Source organism: Miniopterus schreibersii (genome assembly GCF_964146895.1).
Source record: "Miniopterus schreibersii genome assembly, chromosome: 12".
Lineage (NCBI taxonomy): Eukaryota > Metazoa > Chordata > Mammalia > Chiroptera > Miniopteridae > Miniopterus > Miniopterus schreibersii.
The window spans coordinates 8,969,612-8,991,782 of record NC_138112.1 but is presented as its reverse complement, the minus strand read 5'-3'; the positions used below and the strand labels follow the sequence as shown (position 1 = coordinate 8,991,782).

The 22,171-nt window shown below is 42.0% G+C and overlaps 2 protein-coding genes across 2 annotated transcripts; one reads left to right on the top strand and one right to left on the bottom strand.

Moving 5' to 3' along the window:
• Positions 1-1,716: 1,716 nt before the first annotated feature.
• FDXACB1 (ferredoxin-fold anticodon binding domain containing 1) lies at positions 1,717-6,212 on the bottom strand. The gene is made up of 5 exons (XM_081153606.1): positions 6,007-6,212; positions 5,631-5,787; positions 3,991-4,194; positions 3,674-3,832; positions 1,717-3,329 (listed from the first exon to the last, which is right to left on the bottom strand). Exons 1-5 carry the CDS (start codon positions 6,176-6,178, stop codon positions 2,147-2,149), a joined length of 1,875 nt encoding a protein of 624 aa, XP_081009732.1. The 5' UTR covers positions 6,179-6,212; the 3' UTR covers positions 1,717-2,146.
• Positions 6,213-6,271: 59 nt separating this feature from the next.
• CFAP68 (cilia and flagella associated protein 68) lies at positions 6,272-10,225 on the top strand. Its single transcript, XM_081153055.1, is given in 5 exon segments — positions 6,272-6,671; positions 8,906-9,136; positions 9,622-9,688; positions 9,952-10,111; positions 10,113-10,225. Coding segments are annotated over 5 exon segments (525 nt in total). The 5' UTR covers positions 6,272-6,629; the 3' UTR covers positions 10,138-10,225.
• Positions 10,226-22,171: the final 11,946 nt, after the last annotated feature.

Genomic DNA, 22,171 nt, shown 5'->3' with positions numbered 1-22,171 from the left:
ATCTCCTTTTCATTTTACTCTAATCCAGGCCCCTTCCTGCCTATACCCAGGACTACTACAATAGCATCCTTACAGGGACCTTCCATCTCAAATTCATCTTGTGCAACACTGTCCAATTAATTTTCAAAAGCACTACTCTTGTGTCCCTTCCTTAATTAAAAATCACAATTTTCCTATTGCCTGCCAAATAAAGTACAAGCTCCTTATTTTAGCCTTCACGGTCTTTCATGAACTAATTCCAGTTCCAACTGCTTTTCTAATCTCATCTCCTATTACCTTCCTATACACATTTTACATTCCAACTAACTAGCTTGAAAAGTGCCCCATATGCTCCATTATCTGTACCTCTGCTCAGGTATGCCCTCTGCCTGGAATCCATGGCCTCCCTGCCTAACAGTCCTCCCATGACATCCTGTCCTGAAGATCCAGCTCAAATGTTACCTCCTTCATGGACCAGGCACTACTGGGGATGGAAGAAAGCTGTAAATCGCTTACCTGCCTTTAAGGAGTAGTCTATGCGGAGAGCTAAGCAGTCCATGTATCCATAAGAGATGCCTTTATTCTTCACTCCCCACACTTACTCCTGTGCCAGTTTTCCCACTTGTTAATGACCTTCTATTCTTCCAGTTGCTCAGGTAAAAACCCAGCTAGATTCCTCCATTTCTCTAACTCCACACCCTCTCCCATGCACATATATTTAATTCATCAGCAAGTCCTTCTAGTATTACCCAATCCAACTTCTTACACCCTGGTCCAGGTCACTGTTCTCTCTTGTTTGCATTATCATAATAACCTCCTAATGTTTCTTTGCTTCCATTCTTGCCTTCCTATATGTGCGGTTCTCCAAATACAAGAATAAATAAGACAGTTATTTCCTTCACAAAGTTCACAATATAATTCCAATTGGTAGAGCCTAACTATTAACAGAATCATTTATTAATTCACATCAGAGTACCCCATTCTTCAGAGTCCAGGGCTGAGCCAATCTCCCAGTGTCCCTTAGAGATGCTTACAATTGAAGGCCCTCATACCGGGTGGGGGGCGGCAAACTTTAGAGCTAATCACAGTTGAGAGATTACTGTTGAAGAAGACTAGGGAAAAAGAAGTAACAAAGCGGCAGAAAGAACCTGGGCTATCAAGTCGGACCGATCCAAATACGAACTCTAAATCTGACACTTATTAGTTCCATGACTTTAACAGTAGTCAACCAGATATTAAAAATGATGTTGCCCAGCCGGGCATGGCTCAACGGTTGAACGTCCACCTAGGATCCAGGCAATCAGGGTTCAATTCCCAATCCGGGCACATGCCCGGGTTGTGGGCTCGATCAATGACTCTCTCATCATTGATGTTTCTATCTCTCTTTCTCCCTCTCCTTTCCTTTCTCTGAAATCAATAAAGATATATTTTAAATAAATAAATAAATAAATAAATAAATAAATAAATAAACAAACAATAAAAATAAAGATGATGATGATGATACCAATACTAAATATGAAGCACTTGCAACTTACCCAAGCTAATAAATGTTGCTCTGTCTGACTCTAAAAACCATTCTTGTAAATAGAGTTTAGTGAGATGATACAACAGAGTTCAGGGAAGAGGAATTGACAGTGTGGAAGTATATATTCAATGAGACACTCAGGTTCCATTGCCTCTTCATCTAAAGTATATGATGATGTGGGTTTTTGTTTTGTTTTATTGATTTTTAGAGAGAAATGAAGGGAAAGGGAAAGAGAGAGAGAAACACCGATGTGAGAGTGGAACATCGATTGGCTGCCTCCTACACACCTCCTACCAGGGATCAAGCCTGCAACCCTGGCATGTACCCTAATCAGGAATCGAACCGGCAACCCTTTGGTGCACAGGATGATACTCAACCGAGTCACACTGGCCAGGGCACATGATGATGTTTTATTTGTTTTCCTAGTCCTTATTCAGGATCAAAATACTGCACAACTCTAAAGGTCACCAATCACATTACAGTCTATAAGTTTAAGCGATCGAGTCACTGGTATCTTTAGAGTCAATAGTCACAAGGTAAAATATTTTACAAAAAACAGTCCAGAAAGGACTCCCAGTCACAAATTGGTTTTTTTTCATCCCACACCCATGAGGATCACACTGCAGAAATGAATTTACTAAACTATCGAGGTGTCACATGTAGTCGCTGTTGAATCTCTTTCCTAAATTGGGACTGCATTGATGCTGCCTGCTGCTGGGTAAGGGCCTTGTCACAGGCCTGGTAGGTCAGTCTATAGCAGAGACTGACCTGTTCAGTCTCAGGATGCTGATAACGACTAAGAAATTCTATGGATATGACAGTGTCTTGAGACACTGCTCGGGCCACAGTGTGAAACTCTAGTTCATCAAATCCTTTCTTTTCATCTATCCAAAAACTAATATCATGCACATAGCTTGGAGGATATAGGGAATGGCTTTTAAAGGGTTCTATTTTCCCAGGGACAAAATTCTTCAGGAAATGTTTATCAAAGGTCCACAACATCCTCCAGTCAGAGATACCCCAAACAAGCATGGCTAATAAGTCCAAGTTCATAGACAAAAACACAAAACACTGGTCTTTGTGTATAATGGTTGGAACAGATGTGGTAACAGACCCAATAATCAGATCCTTGGCACAAACTGTGCCAAAATTATGAGACTTCACCTTAATCATACAATCTTTCCCATTTGGCTGAAAGACAAATTCTACTGAACTGCCCAGTTTAGAGCCCTCCAGCAATGTCTGTGTCAGAAGGCTATCTAGAATGCCCTCCAGGTGGTCCAGTAGTGACTGAAGACAGCCATCCTTCATATTCTGATTAAACCCAAGGATAAATAAAGTCTCGTGAAATGCTGGCATTGTGAAAGGCAAGATGTGGCACTTCCGAAAGACAGGTCCACTGAGGATGTGCAAAGAACCTGGGAGGAAGTCAGGTGCTTGGATGACAGCCTGAACATGAACTAGGAGAGAAGGCCTAAGCCAGATCTTGGCTTGGCCATAGATTCCTTCAGGAGCCTCTTCCTTATTATCTCTTCCAGGGCTCTTGGGAAGGCTAAGTTCTGAAAATGACACAAGAAAGGCCTCCATGTCTTCTGTTGTCCCACCAGCCAGGGACTCAGAACTTGAGTTATCCTCAAGGAGATTAATGCAAAAGGCAGCTGATAGAATGTCACAGTTCCAGGAAGTGAGACTGTTGGTTTCTCCCTGTGGCAGCAAAGGGGAGGAACACTTCAGCCTTTTTAGAGGGAAAGCTTTGCCCAGTTCAGCAATCAGTTTCTCATTTATTGTTTTGATAGGATGACAGGAAGATGCTTCTAGGAAACCCCTGTTTAAACACAAACACAAAATAACCTTTTTAACTTAAAATAAGAAATAATTATAATATAGTTAGAATTAAAAGTGAAAATAGCTGAAAAGAATTATCCTTAAGTTGATCCTAAAAGCAGACAAAGAAATTATCCACCATAAACAGAACTCTAACAACCACTATCCCTATAATATATCAGAACATTTTGAATTCTAAGGAGGCTTATGTAGGCCAGACTGACAAGTATTCAGAGCACCAACATCATTAACAGTACATGTAGCATCCATTCAATATATGGTTGCCATTAAGCCAATCAGGATACAGCTAGAGATAGAAGTGATTTCTGGTAAAAGAGCAGTTACCTGTTCAACTTGCCTACAAGTGCTTCTGGTTCTGGAAAGGAAAACCATTGGTCACCCAGTTTGACTCTGAAGATTCTCGGTTGCGAGCCTTCAAAGGGTAAGCTCCGGGTGAAGATATGGTTCAAAGCGCCTTCTACATGAAAGGACTTATCTTGGCTCCTGGCAAAATAGACACCAAGTACGGAGTCTGTCATTATTAAAGCAAGCAAGTATTTCTGAGACTGAATCAGGAAATTGGCAAGGAAAAAGTTTGCCTATGAGATTTTAATTTTGGTCATTAGAGAGCTGAAAAGGCTTAGACCTCTGTTATTACTTACCTATATCCAGTGCACTTGTACCCTGGCACAGCCTCACAGTTGAAGGGATGCACATCACTTAAAATGAATCCCCCCAGAGCTGCCATGGCAACCACTTGCCAACTGTTGTGCCATTCTCTTATGGGATTATCAGCAGGAGTCCCACCTTGTCCTCTACACAATGCCACATGGACTTCTCCTTCCTCTGCAAGAACATCTGCACAGCTAATGGGAGGAGGAGGACACCAGCCATTTATCAGAAATGAGTAGAAATTACCACAGGAGTTAGTTGTATATACATGGTTTGGCTGAGAAATAATTAAAATCCAGTCATACCCATTGGCAAAGGTCTATTAGACTTCAAATATGCAAAGAAAGTAGCTGGAGCCCTGCTGGCATGGCTCAGCGATTGAGCACCAGCCTATGATCCAGAAGATCTCAGTTCAATTCCTGGTCAGGGCATATTGCTGGGGTTGCCGGCTCCCCCCACCAGTAAGGGGAGGGCAAGAGGCAGCCGATCAGTGAGTGACTCTCATCATTGATGTTTCTATCTCTCTCTCCCCTTCTCCCTTCCTCTCTCTGACATCAATATACATTTTTTAAAAAGAAAACAAAGTAGCTGGAAGTAAATAAGAGTGTTTACTTATCCAGTGTTATCCCGGTGTTATCTAGCTTGGTATCTGCATTCTTCACCTACATGTCATAGAAAGGTCAATGTCTGCAAAGTTCCTACACAGGATTCACTGATCAGGCTGTTCTTCCCGGTGGAAAAAGTTGTTCCTTTCACTCCCCTCCTGCCTATTCGAATTGTACACTTCAAATACTGTCTTAAAATACTGTCTCTGTGAAAAGTTTGACAACTGTGACCCAAAAAGACCTTCAATTGTGTCATGTTTTGGTGTAATAGTGTGAAGCAGCGATTTTCAACCTTTTTCATCTCATGGCGCACATAAACTATTAAAATTCTGTGGCACACCAAAAAATATATTTTTTGCCGATCTGACAAAAAAAAAAAAAAAAAGATATCAGTTTGATTCATTCACACCAGACAGCTATTATTGTTGTGTTGGCTGTTGTCATTTTCTTATTTGACAGTCTAAAGGAAAAGAGGTCAGTGCCCCTGACTAAATAGCTATTGCATGTTTTATAAATTCCTGCAGCACACCAGCGTGCCTCCTGTAGCACACCCGTTGAAAATCGCTGGTGTAAAGCACTGTGGTAAATTCCCGATAACTGTATGAGGTAATTACTATTAATATCCTCAGTTTATAGATGAGGAAACAAAACAGGATTAAATAAGCTTACCTAAAATCATGCAACTATTTAGTGGGTGTGGATTTGAATCCAAGCAGGTTGGCTCCTAAATCCATGCTCTTCACCATTAGACTACACTGGTTACCATTATTTTGCATTATCAAAAAAACGTGATCATCCCTTTACACACCCAAGAGCACACTTATTTGTCCTTATATTTAGCATTTAGGGTTATCGGTCTGCCTTTCCAACTAGACTGTGTGTTGTTCTTTTGGAGCTTTATATTCTCTCTAAATCTAGCAGAGTCATTTACACACGTATGCCTAACTTCCCAAACTGAAATGTTTGAGTGCAGTAGGTAATGAACATCTTAAACATTTTACTGGTGAGTGCCCTCCTCTCCTCACCTCTGGAAAAACTTGGCAAGCAGGTCCCTGTTCCTAGCCACCCCAGCTTTGCGTCCACAGTGCGGAAAGTTAAAACAAATTCGATCAAACTCCCTGTCGCGCAGTTCAAAGGCATCTGCCAGCTGGGTGCAGTCCACGCCAAAACGTATCCTGGCACCTGGCACGAAATACAGACAGGAGGCCGTTTTAAGACCCGGGACCAGAGCAAACCCTTCCCTAACCTGAAGCGTGCGAAACCACCCAGGTCTAGGCGTGGAGCGGGCTTTCCGTAAACCCTCGGGGGCCTTCCGGAGCACCCCTCGCGTCACCGGAGTCCCCGCGTTCCGCCGGGGCCCGCGCCGCGGGGCGGGGCCTCGAGGAGGGTGCGCCTCGCTACCTCGCTGGCGCAGGCGCTGCAGGCTCTCCCGGGCCACCGGGTCTCGCGCCAGGTCCTCCGGGCGCTGGACGCAGGTGGCAGTTAGACTAGTCCCGGGATCCAGGGTCTCGCTCACGGCGGCGGCGAAGGAGAAATTCCCCTCCCCAACCAACAGGAGGCGCCGAGGGGCCATGGCCTCCGCGTGCTCCCCGCTCGCGTTCTCGGGAGCGCTCATTTATTACGTCACTGCCCTCGCGGGTCTCCGGCAGCCCTCCTCACCCGTCGCGGGTTGATGACGCACCCACGGCGCTAGGTGGCCTTGACAAACTGGCACTGCAACAGCCTGGGCGGAAAAGAGCGATGAGTGCCAAAGGGAGACGCCGACCACGCCGTCCCCGAACCCTTCCCACCCCCTCGGGGGTGTCAACATAAAATCCTTTTAGCCCGAGGGTGGCCCGGAGCGACTTCGTCACGCCTGCATGAGGTCACAAGCAGTCAGTAGCGCGGAGGGGACAGGCCGAGGCTGAGGCGAGTTCGGCGTGAAGGACGCGCGGCGGGAATCGGGCCCAGGAGAGGCTGAGACCGGCTGTGTTCTGCACGCTCCTGCCGCAGAGGAGTTTAGAACAGTCTTCGTCCCCTCCGAAATGGCTGCTGCCCATTGTCCCTACTGCTCGGAATTCCTCCAGGTGCTTCTATCTCCTGCTTTTATTCATTCCAGAAATACTGAGTGCCTGCTGTGCGCCGCTGTGCGGGCGGTTAGATGGACGTGTACATGGATGCGCCAGGGGTGGCCTGGGGCTTCCCTGAGCTTCTAGTCTGGTGACGGACGCACAGCAAGAGAGGCCGCCCTGACAGAGCTGCGAGGGGAGCCATTCAGGGTGCTCGGTGAGCCCGGAGAAGGGAGACCTTACCGTTTGGGGGGGCGGGGGAGTGAGAGATCCCCTGGCACATCGAAACCTGAATTGAAAGCTAAGGCGGGGGGGGGGGGGGGGGGGATACACCTTTCCTGGGTCCAGAGGAGCAAAGAGGCAGAAGGAACAACATATGTAAAAGCGTAATAGAGAAACAGTAGTTGAGTTTGGCTGAAATGTAGTTGGAGGGAGAGTGGGTAAGAGATGAGACTGAAAAATTAAGCAGGGGCCAGGACATATATAGAGCATTGTAAGCCAATTTAACAGCCTGGACCTTATTCTAAACCAGTGGCCAGACACAGAAACATTTTAAATGGGAGGAAGACACAATTCAATTGTTATTTTCGAAAGTCCTGCTTTTTTTATGGAGAAGAATTGGAGAACTAGACGGCTAGCAAGGAGATCCGATAGGAGGCTGCTGCAGTAATCGAGTCCAGGGCTGATCCTGATCTGAATTGGGGCTTGGCAGTGGGGATGGAGGATTGTGGGCTAATTCAAAAATCAACAAGACCTAGTGATTGGGTGGATAGAAGGGGTTGAAAGAGAAATCAGTGTCAAAAATAAACCTGAGGTTCCAGGAGTAGACAACTGAGTGGGTGGTGATATCTGTCCAACAGCCATAGGACAGTATCACCTTGGTCTGTAGTCTGAATACTAAGCCTGTTGGACTTTGTGGGACCAGATACTCTGTAGTCATCATGCTGTTTGTTGACATCAGTGCATGCATCTATCTTCACAAAGGCACATGGTATGAGGACAGTTACCTTTAAACCTACAGTATTCACTTTGTCCCTACCTGTGAAAAAAGTGGGTGAGCAGTGACTCCCAAATCATGGCCACCTGGTCATGCTGATCTAGGTGATCTACATTCTTTCTTTGCTTGGAGAACTGGGAAGGCCAGGCTTAGTGACATCTCTTCTTTTAAACAACATGGACCAGAAGAGTAAGGCTTTTTGTTGCTCTCCTGAAGAATCTACAAACAACACAAACTACACAGTAAATTACTTTTCTTCGTGGAAGGTATTGTTTTGCTCCTAAAGGGACCAGACTTTTTTTTTTCCCCAAAAAAAATAAAAATGAGTAGGCCTTTGATTTCTTACAAAAATTGAAATTCAGACATTGGTCATTTGATATGTTCAAAGAACTGTTGATTGAGAGGGCAGACAGGAGGAGAGGGTGTGGTAATTAAGACACAGATTCTGTCTTCAGAGATCTACAGTCCAGTACAGGGGATTGGACACATACTTCAAGAACTCTTGACACATTGTAGAAATTATAAATATAGAAAGATATGAACACGAAGTACTATGTGACAAACAAGAAGTTAACAAGGGAAATCATATGGAATAAGTGGCACTTGAACTGGGCCTAGAATGAAGGAAACTATCATTTATTGATCATTTATCTAGTTTTCCAATTCTTGCTTCTCCCTATTCTCTTTGACTATAGCAATACTCTTAATCCTTTTTTTTAATTTTTTAAACTGATTTTTAGAGAGAGGAAAGAAGAGAGAGAGAGAGAGAAACATCAATGTGAAAGAGAAACATTGAATGGTTGCCTCCTGCATGCACCCCAACCAGGGATCGAACCCCCAACCTGGGTATGTGCCCTGACTGGGAATTGAGCCTGCTCTCTTTTGGTGTGTAGGACGATGCTCCAACCAACTGAGCCACACCAGCCAGGCAATACTCTTAGTCGTTAAATTCCCACATCTCAAAATTACTTGAACATTTAGCTAGTATATAGTATTGGGGGTATTAAAGTTTTCCTGTCTTCCTGAGGGGGAGCATTTAATCTATATAGTCATCCATTACTGCTGATTGAGAGGATAGGCCAGGGGACTTGTGGACCTGGAGAAAAAGAAACGGAAAGACAGCAATTAAATTGGGATGAAAGCCTAAACTCTTAGTAAGGTGTGCTTATATTATGCTTGGCCAAGGGTAAAGAAGGGATGCCTTTTCTGCTCTCTGATTTGTATCACAAGCTTTTCTATTCTCATCTTTTCCCAGAGAGAGTACCTCACCGGTTTCCTTTCAAACCCACACTATGGCAGCCTCATTAATGCAGATGGCCATGCTGAAGTGTGGACAGATTGGAATGATATGTCCAAGTTTTTCCAGTACGGATGGAGATGCACCACTAATGAGAATGCCTATTCAAACCGTACCCTGATGGGCAACTGGAACCAGGAAAGATATGACCTAAGGAATATCATGCAGCCCAAGCCCTTGCCTTCCCAGGTAAGCTAACTTTCTCTTTCTTTGTTTCCTTCTGTTAGCAAAAGAAATACCAGTGGCCCTTTGAGAGGCAAGAATCTGATAACTTCTAATGCTGAAATTTCTCATGCATTCAGTGAAGTGGTTGGGGGAGGGCCGCAGTTCTTACCTAGAATACCTACCCACTTTACTATCAAGTTGAATATTATTGTAAGGTAATAAAAAGATGGGTAGTACTCTTTCTGTTGCTTCTGTTTGAACTTTATTAATCTACAGAAATATATAATGTCTTCTGACTCAGGCTGGGTTTTCCCCTGGTCCTTGCCCTTGTAGCTCTCTGCAAGCAAATGTGCAAAGTTTATGAAAGTTAGTAGGATCTAGAGCAATGACATATAGACCTCTAGTCAATCTAAAATATGACAAAGCCTATTAGAATTCATATCACTCTGTCCTTTATTTCTGAATATTGGTTATAGACTCCTATATTTTTAATCTATTTTTCTTTCCAGTTTGGACACTACTTTGAAACAACATATGATACAAGCTACAATAAAAAAATGCCACTTTCAACCCATAGTAGGTGGAGTATTCTTTTTAATTCTTAAATTCTCAGGACCTAATCCAAGGCCTGGAATATAGAAGGAACTCAAATAAAAGTAAACTGAATGACTGAATAAGTGAATGAATGAATGAATGAATGAATGAATGAAAAATTTCTCTCTTTTCTGAATTTTACAGGACTCACTTTTTATTCCCTCAGAAGTAAAAGTGAAATTGGTTACTAAGACTCCTTGCTATTGACTGATTCCACTTGTCTTTCCTCTTTTCTCTTCCCTCAGGATTTAAGCGAGAGCCTCACTGGTTCCCAGGACATCAACCTGAGCTGGATCCTCCTCGATACAAATGCACAGAAAAATCAACTTATATGAGTAGCTATTCAAAACCTCAAGTTGGGCATCACACTGTGTGTGTGTGTAATAATAATAACTGTCCATTTCAGAGTCCAAGATTCTAAGAAAGAATAAGAAGCTTCATTTTTCCAGAATAGAATATAGAAGGGAGCACATTCTAAGCACTACTAAGAATTTTGCAGACTACAGCAGTTTCACTCTCTGAATAAATAAAGCACAGAAAATGTTCTCTACCCACTCTTAACCAAGATTTAAATGTCAAATTTAAGTTGATTACATCTATTAGTTATACATTAGGGGTGTTGTAGGAGAGCATTAAAAAGAAGTATTTCTCTCAAATCTATAACCAGTCTGCTCTTCTCTGCCTTTCATCAGGAGCAAAATTCAGTATAGCTTAGGTTATACTTGGCTAGATACGCTCTGGATATGAGTCTGGTATTCATGGTTAGTTAGTGTAACTTTAATGTGATCTTAATGAACATTCCTCTTAAGGACTAGAAAAAGAAAAATAACTTTTTTATTATTATAGAGAATTTTAAACTTAAAAAGCAGACATAATATTATAATGAACTCCCATCCTTAAAACTTTAGGACCAATTTTGCTACCCTTATCTACTTTCTCTGTGTTTTAAAAATTAATTTTGTAGTATAGCTAAGAAATTATATCATTTTATCTATAAATATTTTCATTTATATTTTAAAAGGTATGAATATCAGTTTTGACTCCCCACAAAGATCACCACAGAAACCTGTCGATCAAACAGAGCTGAGTTATTAAACCTATAGCTTGGCAGAGTATTGGTAATGACTCAAAAGGGGAATATTTGGGTAAGTTATCTTCAGGAATTTGGGATAAGACCTCAGTTGGTTTAAGATGGGTCTTTCAAAGTGGGGAACTGGTAAGGATTGAGAAAAGGTTGTGATTAGTTTAGGGTTAGTGAACAGAGGGAGGCAACAGTCTTAATTTTTAAAATGCTAGATTTCGGGAGATCCAAGGTGGTGGCAGAGTAAAGGTGTATGTTACACTCACCTCCTCCCGGGACCAAGCTAGAATCACAACTAAAATACAGAGCAATCAGCATGAATAACCAACTGAAGACTAGCTGAAGAGAAGTCTTATAACCACAGATTTACAGAAGAAGCCACGTTGAAACTGGTAGGAAGGGTGGAGACGGGAAAAGGGCTGTCCGGCCTGGGCCAGTGTGGCTCAGTTGGCTGGGTGTCATCCTGTGCACCAAAAGGTTGCTGGTTCAATTTCCTGGCAAGGCCCATTCCTGGATTGTGGGCTCGATCCCCAGTAGGGGGCATGCAGGAGTCAGCTGATTGATGTTCTGTTCTCATGTTGTTTCTCTCCCAATCTCTCTCTCTAAAAATCAATAAAATATCTTTCTAAAAATGAAAAGGGCTGGCCTCACTTCCCCTCAGGATTGCAGCAGCTGAGATTCAGAAGGGATATCTCAGCTGCAAAAGTTCCCCCTGAAAAGTCTCAACCCCAAGGTGGGCACCCCAGCCCAAGCACCAGAGCTGGGAAGAGGTACCTATATAACTCTGGCTGTGGAAATTAATTTTTCACAAAAACTGACATTCTGTCCATCAGAAAGAGATGGAAGTCTGCTAGAGACACAGGTGCCCTCTTAAAGGACCAATGCACAAAATCTCGTTCATAGCCACTCACCCTGGGCTCCAGCAGAAGGAGGGCAGAGCAGACTAGAGTCGCATGAGGAGAGTTGGGTTTGTGGCTCTGGGTAAAAAGCTGAGGGGACAGCCACCAGCATACCTGTGCTGAATCATTCATGCACTGCAGACACCATCTCTCTTGGATGGAGCACTCCCCTCCATAAGGCATCAGCCTGGGGGAATGAAATAGCCCCACCCTCAGTACTCCCTGTAGCCCCACCCTTCAGAGGTTGAGACCTGCTGAGGAGTCAGTTGCCTAGGCCAGGGTGTAGAGACCTGGGCAGACTTGGTATGTCAGTGAGTTGTGTAGCTTTGGGGCAGAGGCCATTCTCCCAACTTTTCCATGAACTTGACTGGCTCCTCCCCCCTCACTGGAGATCTGCTAGCCCCAATCTCCGGGCTCCTAGCAGCCCTCACCCTCCTGATTCCTGATGGCTCTGCCCTGCCAAGATCTGGGCAGAATCCAGGACAGACTGAGTTGTGTGGCTATGGGGTGGGGGTCAGTCCCTCTACCTTCCTCCAAGCGTGACTGGGACCTCCCTCTCGATGGAGATCCACTAGCCCCATCCTCCTGACTCCTAGCGGCCCTGCTCTGCTGAGATCAGGCTCCTGGCAGACTCTGGGACAGACTGAGTAGTATGGCTCTAGGATGGGTCATTTTTCCCCTCACATGCCTGAACAGTGCAGAGCCCTCCCTTCACACGGCTAAATCTTGGTCTGTTTGGGTCTGATAAACTCTGTTGGCCTCACTTGATAACTCCTTGAGACCCCACCACAAAACTGTGAGCACCCAGTGGGTGGCAGCTAGACTTGGTATACCCTGAGACTGTTGGTAACAGAGAGAATGGAATCCACTTTATGGCCCACCAGTGACTAAATACAAAAACAAATGTCTATAGATGTATGGTATAATAAAATATATTTGGTCTTATCCACAGTTCCTGACACAAGGCTCCTAAAATTCTTAGAATTTACTGAGCGATAGGAGTTTCTTTTGTTATTCACAATGAGGCCTTTTTGATGACAACTGAGTTTACGTTAATGAAGTGACTTAGAGTGGGGCTCTTAGAGAGTCACAGGATTGGGCACATTGCGAAAAAAACCAAGTGATTAGACAGTTGGAACTTTCAGCCCCAGTCACTGACCTGGGGTGGGGAGGGCTGAAGATTGCTCTGTATGAAAACCCTTGAATCAGGAGATTCAGGAAGCTTCTAGGTTGGTGAACAAATCAAAGTATTGAGAGGGTAGTGCACCCCAAGAAGGCATGGAAGCTACACACCACTCAGCCCAATACCTTACCCTATGCACTTTTTTTCCATTTAGCTATTCCTGAATTGTATTTTTTATAAAAAAGCTGGTAAATGTAAGTAAAGTGTGTTCTGGTAGCTGTCTTAGCAAATTGTCAAACCTCAGGATGTGGTCAGAAGAATTCCCGATTTATTGCGGGTCAGTCAGAAGTATGGATGATCACTAGGGCTGGCATCTGAAGTGGAAAAAGTCTTGTGAGGCTGGGCGTGGCTCAGTGGTTGAGCGTCAACCTAGGATCCAGGTGATCAGGGTTCGAGTCCCGGTCAGGGCACATGCTGAGGTTGCTGGCTCGATCCCCAGTCGGGGGGGGGGGGTGCAGGAAGCAGTAGATCAATGACTCTCTCATCATTGATGTTTCTCTCTCTCTCCCCCCTCTCCTTTCCTCTCTCTGAAATCAATAAAGATATATTTTTTTAAAAAAAAAAGGTCTTGTGAAATGTTAACTCTAGGTGTTGTCAGAATTAAATTGAATCGTGGAACACTCAGTTTGTGTCCAGAATCAGATAATTGGTTGTTGGTATGGGAAAAAATTCCATACAATAGATCCCCTTAACCAAAGTTTTGGTTTCTATGGTTTCAGTCACACAGGATCAACCATAGTCTGAAAATATTATTTTTATTTTTAATCCTCTCCTGAGAATACATTTTTTATTGATTTTAGAGAAAGAGAAAGGGAGGGGGAGAGAGAGAAAAACATCCATGGGAGAGAGAAAAACATCAGTTTCTTCCTGCATGTACTCAGATGGGGGATCAAATCCACAACCTGTGCATGTGCCCTGACCAGGAATTGAACCCCAGGCCCCCTGGTGAGCAGGGTAACACTACAACCAACTGAGCCACACCAGCAAGGGCTACAGTCTGAAAATATGAAGTGGAAAATTCCAGAGATAAACAATTCAAAAGTTTTAAATTGCAATATATATATATATATATATATATATATATATATATATATATATATATATATATATATTTTGATATATCTTTATTGATTTCAGAGGGAGGAAAGGAGAGGGAGAGAGAGATAAAAACATCAATGATGAGAGTCATTGATTGAGCCCACAACCTGGGCATGTGCCCTGACCGGGAATGGAACCCTGATCACCTGGATCCTAAGTTGATGCTCAACCGCTGAGCTACGCCCGGCCGGGCTTAAGTTGCCAAGTATTCTGAGTAGGGTGATGAAACCTCCCACCCTCCTGCTCCATCTCACCAGGGATTCAAATCAACTCTTGGTTCAGGGTATAGAGGTCGTATACACCCTCTGGCGCATTTTAGCCACTTAATAGCAATCATTGTTATCAGATCAACTGTCACAGAAACACAGTGCTTGTGTTCAAGTAACCATTATTTTACATAATAATGGGCTCAAAGTACAAGAGTAGTGATGCTGGCGATTCAAATATGCCAGAGAAGCCATAAAGTGCCACCTTTAAGTGAAGAGGTGAAAGTTCGGTACAACCCACAGCTTCAGGCATCCACTGTGGGGTCTGGAACACATCACCTTCAGAAAAGGGGGGGAAAAACTTCAAATACTGCTGCAAAGTCAGTAACAACAAGACCTGACCAGATTCATGAGGGAAAGTTGACCTCCCCACATGAGATCTGGGGCACAGCCAGTGCATCACAATCTCTGAAGAGAGTTACGGTCAAGGTCTCAGGCCCCCTTAGCTGGTAATGCTCTTCACATTGACTCATCATATGAGGACACCTCCATAGGTCCTCTTCGGGCACCTTTGCCAAGACTTCCCTTGAGAACTCTTGCACATTACCCCGGAGGATGAATATGACCACAATGATTACAAATTCCTTTGAAATTTCCCCCAGGGAAGAATGACCCAGGAAGCCAAATAAAAGGACTAAAAATCTGTTCATGGAAGAATTAGCCTCATTAATGAGTTTGCCACAAAGTACCTCTTAATGATGTTCCCTGCCTGAAAGCGGGGCGAGAGATGGAGGGGCACCTTTCTCCCAGAAAGAAGAGCTGAGAGAGGCCATTGCTCCTTTGGTGAGCCCTCCCCTCCCAGTTGTTATCTTGAGAGCATTTTACCCCAAAGCAGCAGAATATACGTTCTTTTCAAGTGCACATGGAACATTTTCTAGGATAGACCACAGGTTAGGACACAAAACAAGTCTCAATACATTTAAGAAGACTGAAATTATATCAAGCATCTTCTCTGACCACAATAACATGAAACTAGAAATCAACCACACAAAAAACCTGAAAAATACAGACACATGGAGGCTAAAGAACACGTTACAAAACAATGAATGGATTAACAATGAGATCAAGGAAGAAATCAAAAGATACCTTGAAACAAATGAAAATGAGAACACAACCCAAAATCTACAGGACACAGTGAAAGCAGTCCTAAGAGGGAAATTTATAACATTACAGGCCCACCTCAAGAAACAAGGAAAAATCTCAAATAAACAATCTAACCTTACACTTAAAGGAACTAGAAAACAGCAACAACAAACAAAACCCAAAGTAAGTAGAAGAAAGGAAATAATAAAGATCAGAGCAGAAATAAATGAATTAGAATCTAAAAAACACTACAAAAGATCAATGAAATCAAGAGCTCATTCTTTGAAAAAATAAGGAGGACAAACCTTTAACCAGACTCATCAAGAAAAAACAACAAAAAAACAACAACAGAGAGGACCCAACTAAATAAAATAAAAAATGCAAGAGGAGAACAACTGACCAAAGAAATACAAAGGATTATAAGAAAATATTATGAACTATATGCCAAGAAATTGGACAATCTGGAAGAAATGAACAACTTCCTAGAAACAATCTTCCATATCAGAATCAGGAAGAATCTGAAAATCTGAATAGACAGATTACAACTAATGAAATAGAAGCAGAAATCAAAAAATTCCTAACAAACAAAAGTCCTAGACTGGATGGCTTCACAGGTGAATTTTACCAAATATTTAAATAACTATCACCTATTCTTCTCAAACCTTTACAAAAAATTCAACAGGAAGGAAGATTCCCTAGCTCAGTTTATGAGACCAGCATTACCCTAATTCCAAAACCAGATAAAGATACTACAAAGAAAGAAAATTATAGGCAAATATCCCTGATAACACAGATGCTAAAATCCTCAACAAATATTAGCAAACTAGATCCAGCAATACATTAAAAAGATCATACACCATGATCAAGTGAGATTAATTCTGGGGATACAGGGTTGGTACAATATCTGCAAATCAATAAATGTGATACATCACATAAACAAATGAATGATAAAAATCACATGGTCATATCAATAGATGCAGAAAAAGTATTTGATAAAATCTGGCACCCATTTATGATAAAAACTCTCAGCAAATTGAGAATAGAAGGAACATACATCAATGTAATAAAGGCCATATATGACAAACCCACAGCTAACATCATAGTTAATGGACAAAAACTAAAAGCATTGCCTTTAAGATTGGGAACAAGATGGAGATTTCCACTTTCACCACTCTTATTCAACATAGTATTAGAAGTATTATGCACAGCAGTCACACAAGAAGAAGAAATAAAGGGCATCCAAATTGAAAAGTAAGAAGTAAAACTGTCATTATTTGCAGATGACATGATACTGTATATAGAGAACAATAAAGATTGTATCAGAAAGCTACTAGAACTGGTAACTGAATTCAGTAAAGTAGCAGGATACAAAATAAATATTCAGAAATTGGTGGCATTTTTATATACCAATAATGAACTATCAGAAAGGGAAACTAAAAAATAACAACAAACAATCCAATTTATAATTGCATAAAAAACCACACCTATGAATAAATTAACCAAGGATGTAAAAAGACCTGTACTCAGAAAATTGTAAGACACTGAAGAAAGAAATTGAAGAAAATACAAATAAGTGGAAGTCTATACTGTGTTCATGGATAGGAAGGATTAACATCATTAAAATTTAAATACTATCCAAAGCCATCTATAGATTCAACGAAATTCCTATCAAGATACTAATGCCATACCCAACCAGTGTGGCTCAGTGGTTGAGCATCGACCTATGATCCAGGAGACTGAGGTTTGATTCCTGGTCAGGGCACATACCCGGGTTGCCAGCTTGATCCTCATTAGGGGGCGTGCAGGAGGCAGCCGATCAGTGACTCATCATTGATGTTTCTATCTCTCTTCCTCTCCCTTCCACTTTCTGAAATCAATAAAGATATATTAAAAAAACAAAACAAAAACAGTGGTGTGCCCTGGGCAGTGTGGCTCATTTGGCTGGGCATCCACCCGTGCACCAAGAGTTGCTGGTTCAATTCTAGGTCAGGGCACATGCCCAAGTTTTGGGCCCAGTCCCTAGAGTGGGGTGTGTGGAAGGCAGCCGATTGATGTTTCTCTCCCCTCAATGTTTCTCTCTCTCTCCCTTTCCCTTCCTCTGTCTCTCTGAAAGAAAGAAAGAAAGAGAGAGAGAGAGAGAGAGAGAGAGAGAGAGAGAGAGAGAGAGAGAGAGAGAAGGGAGGGAGGGAGGGAGGGAGGGAGGGAGGGAGGGAGGGACGGAAGAGAAAGAAAGGAGAAAGAAAGAAAGAAAGAAAGAAAGAAAGAAAGAAAGAAAGAAAGAAAGAAAGAAAGAAAGAAAGAAAGAAAGAAAGAAAGAAAGAAAGAAAGAAAAGAAAGAAAGAAAAAAAGAAAGCAAAGGTACCAATGGCATATTTTACAGAACTAGAACAAATATTCCACAAATTTATATGGAGCCACAAAAGACCCCAAAAGCCACAGCAATCTTGAGAAAGAAGAACAAAGTTGGAGGAATCATGCTACCTAATATCAAACTATGCTACAAGCCACAGTAATCAAAACAGCATAGTACTGGCATAAAAACAGACATATAGATCAATGGAACAGAAGAGAGAGCCCAGAAACAAACTTACACCTTTAGAGTCAATTAATATTTGACAAAGAGGCAAAAATATACATAAAGAAAGTTATTCAATAAATGGTGTTGGGATAATTGGACAGATACATGCAAAAAAATGAAACTAGACCACCTTCTTACACCCATACACAACAATAAACTAACGATGGATTAAAGGCTCAAATGTTAGACTCAAAACCATAAAAATCTTAGAAGAAAACATAGGCAGAAAAATCTCGGACATTTCTCATAGCAATATGTTTTTTGATACATCATCCTGGGAAAGGGAAACAAAAGAAAAAATAAACAAATGGGACTACATCGAAAGAAAACGTTTTTGCAAGCAAGGAAACCATCAACAAAATGAAAAACAACCCTCTGAATGGGAGAACATATTCACCAATGATTCATCTGATAAGGGGTTAATCTCCAAAATTTTTAAAGATCTTCTATAACTTGTAATTGGAACCCAAGTTCGGCTGCCTGCTGCCACAAAAACCAAACTTGTGAGATAGATGCTGATAAAAAGGAAGGAGATTTTATTAAAGTGCTGGTCATCTGAGGAGATGGGGGACTCTTGTCACAAAGCCCATCTCAACATCTCAGTGCAGGTAGAGGTTTTTATAAGGAGAGAGAGGAAAGCAGAAAAAAGAAACCAAGGGCGGCGGGGGTTGAAAAGTTCTCTACGTGCAGCCAGCACAGTCCATTCCAATAAGGACCTTGAAACCGGTCAAGTGATGGTCTGGTGTGCGCCATCCTGGTCTTGGTCATCCTGGTTCTATGTCATCCTTGTGTTACATTTGAAGGTCAGCAAATCTCCCGGAACTGGGATGACTGAAGGTCGGAGTCTGTATCTTCTGAAGTTAGTCCCTCGTGTTCTTATACAAACATGCTGCTTAGCCCTGGCTGGTGTTGGTCAGTGGTTAGAGCGCTGGCCCACACAGTGAAGGGTCGCGGGCTGAATTCCTGGTCCAGGGCACATACCTGGGTTGCTGTTCAATTCCCCGCCCCGGTTAGAGTGCATGAGGGAGGCAATCAATCAATGTATCTCTCTTGCATCGATCTCTCTTTTTCTCTCTCTCTCTATCTGCCTCCCTCTCTCCCTTCCAATCTCTCTAGATGTCAATGGAAAAAATATCCTTGGGTGAGGACTGACAAAAATAAATAAATAAACAAGCATGCTGTTTACCTACAAGCCACATATTAGTCAGCATTTACAGAAACAATGTCAAAAGAATGGTGGGGTAGGTTACCGTTTTCCACTGTTACAAACTCGACACCAAAAAAACAAATAATCCAGCCCTGGCCTGGTGGTTCAGTTGGTTGGATTCCTGGTTGGGCCTGTATGGTAGGCAACCAATCTCTTACATCAATGTTTCTCTCTCTCTCTTTGCCCCTTCCTCTCTCTCTAAAATCAGTAAAAACATATCCTCTGGTGAGGATTAAAAAACCGATCCAAGCCCCAGCTGGTTTGCTCAGTGGTTAGAGTGTGGGCCTGGGGAATGAAGGGTCTTGGGTTCGATTCTGGTCAAGGGTATGTACCTCGGTTGCAGGCTCGATCCCTGGCTCCGGTCGGGGTGGGTGCGGGAGGCAACCAATCGATGTGTCTCTCACAGCAATGTTTCTCTCTCTCTGTCTCTCTACTTCTCTTAAACTCTCTCTGAAAAAAAAAAAAATCAATGGAAAAAAAATCCTCAGGTGAGGATTAACAAAACAAAACAAAACAAAACAAGACAAAACAAAAATCCCCACAATCCAATTCAAAAATGGGCAAAGGTCCTGAATAGACACTTCAAAGAGGACATACAGATGGCCAATAGACAGATGAAAAGGTGTTCAACATCACTAATCATCAGAGAAATGTAAATTAAAACCACAATGAGATATCACTTCACACCTGTCAGAATGGCTCCATCAATAAATCAACAAACAAGTGCTGGCGAGGGTGCGGAGAAAGGGGAGCCTTGTGCAGTGCTGGTGGGAATGCAGACTGGTGCAGCCCCTGTGGAAAACAGTGTAGAGTTTCCTCAAAAGATTAAGAACAGAACTGCCTTATGATCCAGCCATTCCACTTCTGGGAATCTATCAGAAGAAACCCGAAACACTAATTTGAGGAATATATGCACCCCTGTGCTCATTGCAGTGTTGTTTACAACAGCCAAGATCCGGAAACAGTCCAAGTGCCCATCAGTAGATGAGCAGATAAAAAAGCTGTGGGGCATTTACACCATGGAATACTACTCAGCCATAAAGACAGAAGGAAATTTTACCTTTTACAACAGCGTGGATGGACCTGGAGAGTATTATGCTAAGTGAAATAAGCCAGTCAGAGAAGGACAAATACCATATGATTTCACTTATATGCAGAATCCAATGAACAAAATAAACTAACAAACAAAATAGAAACAGACTCGGAGATATAGAGAATAGACTGACAGCTGTTAGAATGGAGGGGGTTTGGGGAGCTGAGTGAGAACGGTGAAGGGATGAAGCAAAGAAAAAGAAACCTCATGGCCATAGACGACAGTATGGTGATGACCAGAGACAAAGGGGTTGGGGGAGGTAGGAGAGGCTGTAGAGAGTATAGGTGGTGATCGCAGGAGACTCGACTTGGGGTGGTGAACAAATACAATATGCAGATGATGCATTAATGTAATTGTACACCTGAAGCCTATGTAATTTTATTAACTAGTGTCACCCCAATAGATTCAATAAAAAATAAAAATTAAGTGGCTAAACTTATCAGTATTTTCCTACATTTTGTCTCCTGTTTAAGGTGGCTATAATTTTGGAAGATGTCTCCCATATATTACCTCCCAAGCCTTTATTATTTTATGTTATAGATATGGAATCTATGTTGTATATGATGTTAGGTAGTGACTAAGTTTCATTTTTTCTATTTGGCTATTTAGTTGTCCCAGAATTCGTTATCGAAAAGACTATACTGCCAGGCTTCGCTTGTGAATCAGAGCACCCTAGAAGACTCACCCAGAGGAGTGAGCCCAGCCTCAGTGGGCTCATACCATGGGAACTTCTAGACACTTGGTGAGGGGTTGGGGGCGGGGGGAGACTATACTTTCTCTACTGCTCTGCAATGCCATTTTTATTATAAATAAACTGTGTATACTTAGGTCTGTTTTTGTGTTCTCTATTATATTCCAGTGGCCTAATTGTCATTCCTTGTCCTATTTTGGCTATAATGCCTTAATTACCTCACAATCTTAATTATAATAATTTTATGTCTTTTTTTTTCTCAGAAGGTAAGAAAATTTTATTATTTTAAGGCATGATATGTATCACATAAGCATTAAACAGTGTTAAGGAAATGAATGAGACTAAATGCTAAATGACCTCTTAATTAATCTATTTTAATGAATAATTTTATGTCTTAAAATATAATAGATTAAACCCTTTACCTTCTTTTTCTTCAAGAGTGTCCTAACTAATCTTAATCCTTTGCATTTCCATATAAATTTTAGGATCAACTTGTCAAGTTCCACAAAAAGATACTATTAGGATATAGATGCAAACTGCATCGTATTGTTAGGTCAGTTTTAGAATATGAGTTGTCTCATTAATTTTAATAATTCATTAGTGTGTGCTCTTGCAATATGAGTACTATTTTATAAACTTACAGTTTAAGTTTGTATGTTGTATATCTTATTTTATTCCCTATGTATCCAGCACAGTGTGGTAAAATGTAACATACAATTTATCATGTTAACTATTTTTTTAAAGATTTTTAACTGATTTTTAGAGAGAGAGGAAGGGGAGGGAGAGAGAGAGAAACATCAATGTGAAAGCAAAACATCAGTCTGCTGCCTCCGGTATGGCCCCCATCAGGGATGGAGCTTGAAACCCAGGCATGTGCCCTGACTGGGAATCAAACCGGCAACCTTTCGGAGCATGGGACTGTGCCCAACCAACTGAGCCACACTGGCCAGAGATATCATTTTAATTATTTTTAAGTATACAATTCAGTGATGTTAAGTGCATTCACAATGTGTGCTACCATCTCCACTATCCATTTCCAGAACTTTTTCATCATCATAAACTGAAACTCTGTCCCAATTAAGCAATAATTCCTTATTCCGCTCTCCTCCTGGTAACCTCTATTCTATTTCCTGTCTCTATGAATTTGCCTATTCTATGTACCTTATATAAGTGGAATCAGATATTTGTCTTTCTGTGTCTGGTTTATTTCACTTAACATATTTTCAGGGTTCATCCATGTTGTAGGATGTGTACTTTTTAAGACTAATAGCCCATTCTATGTATAT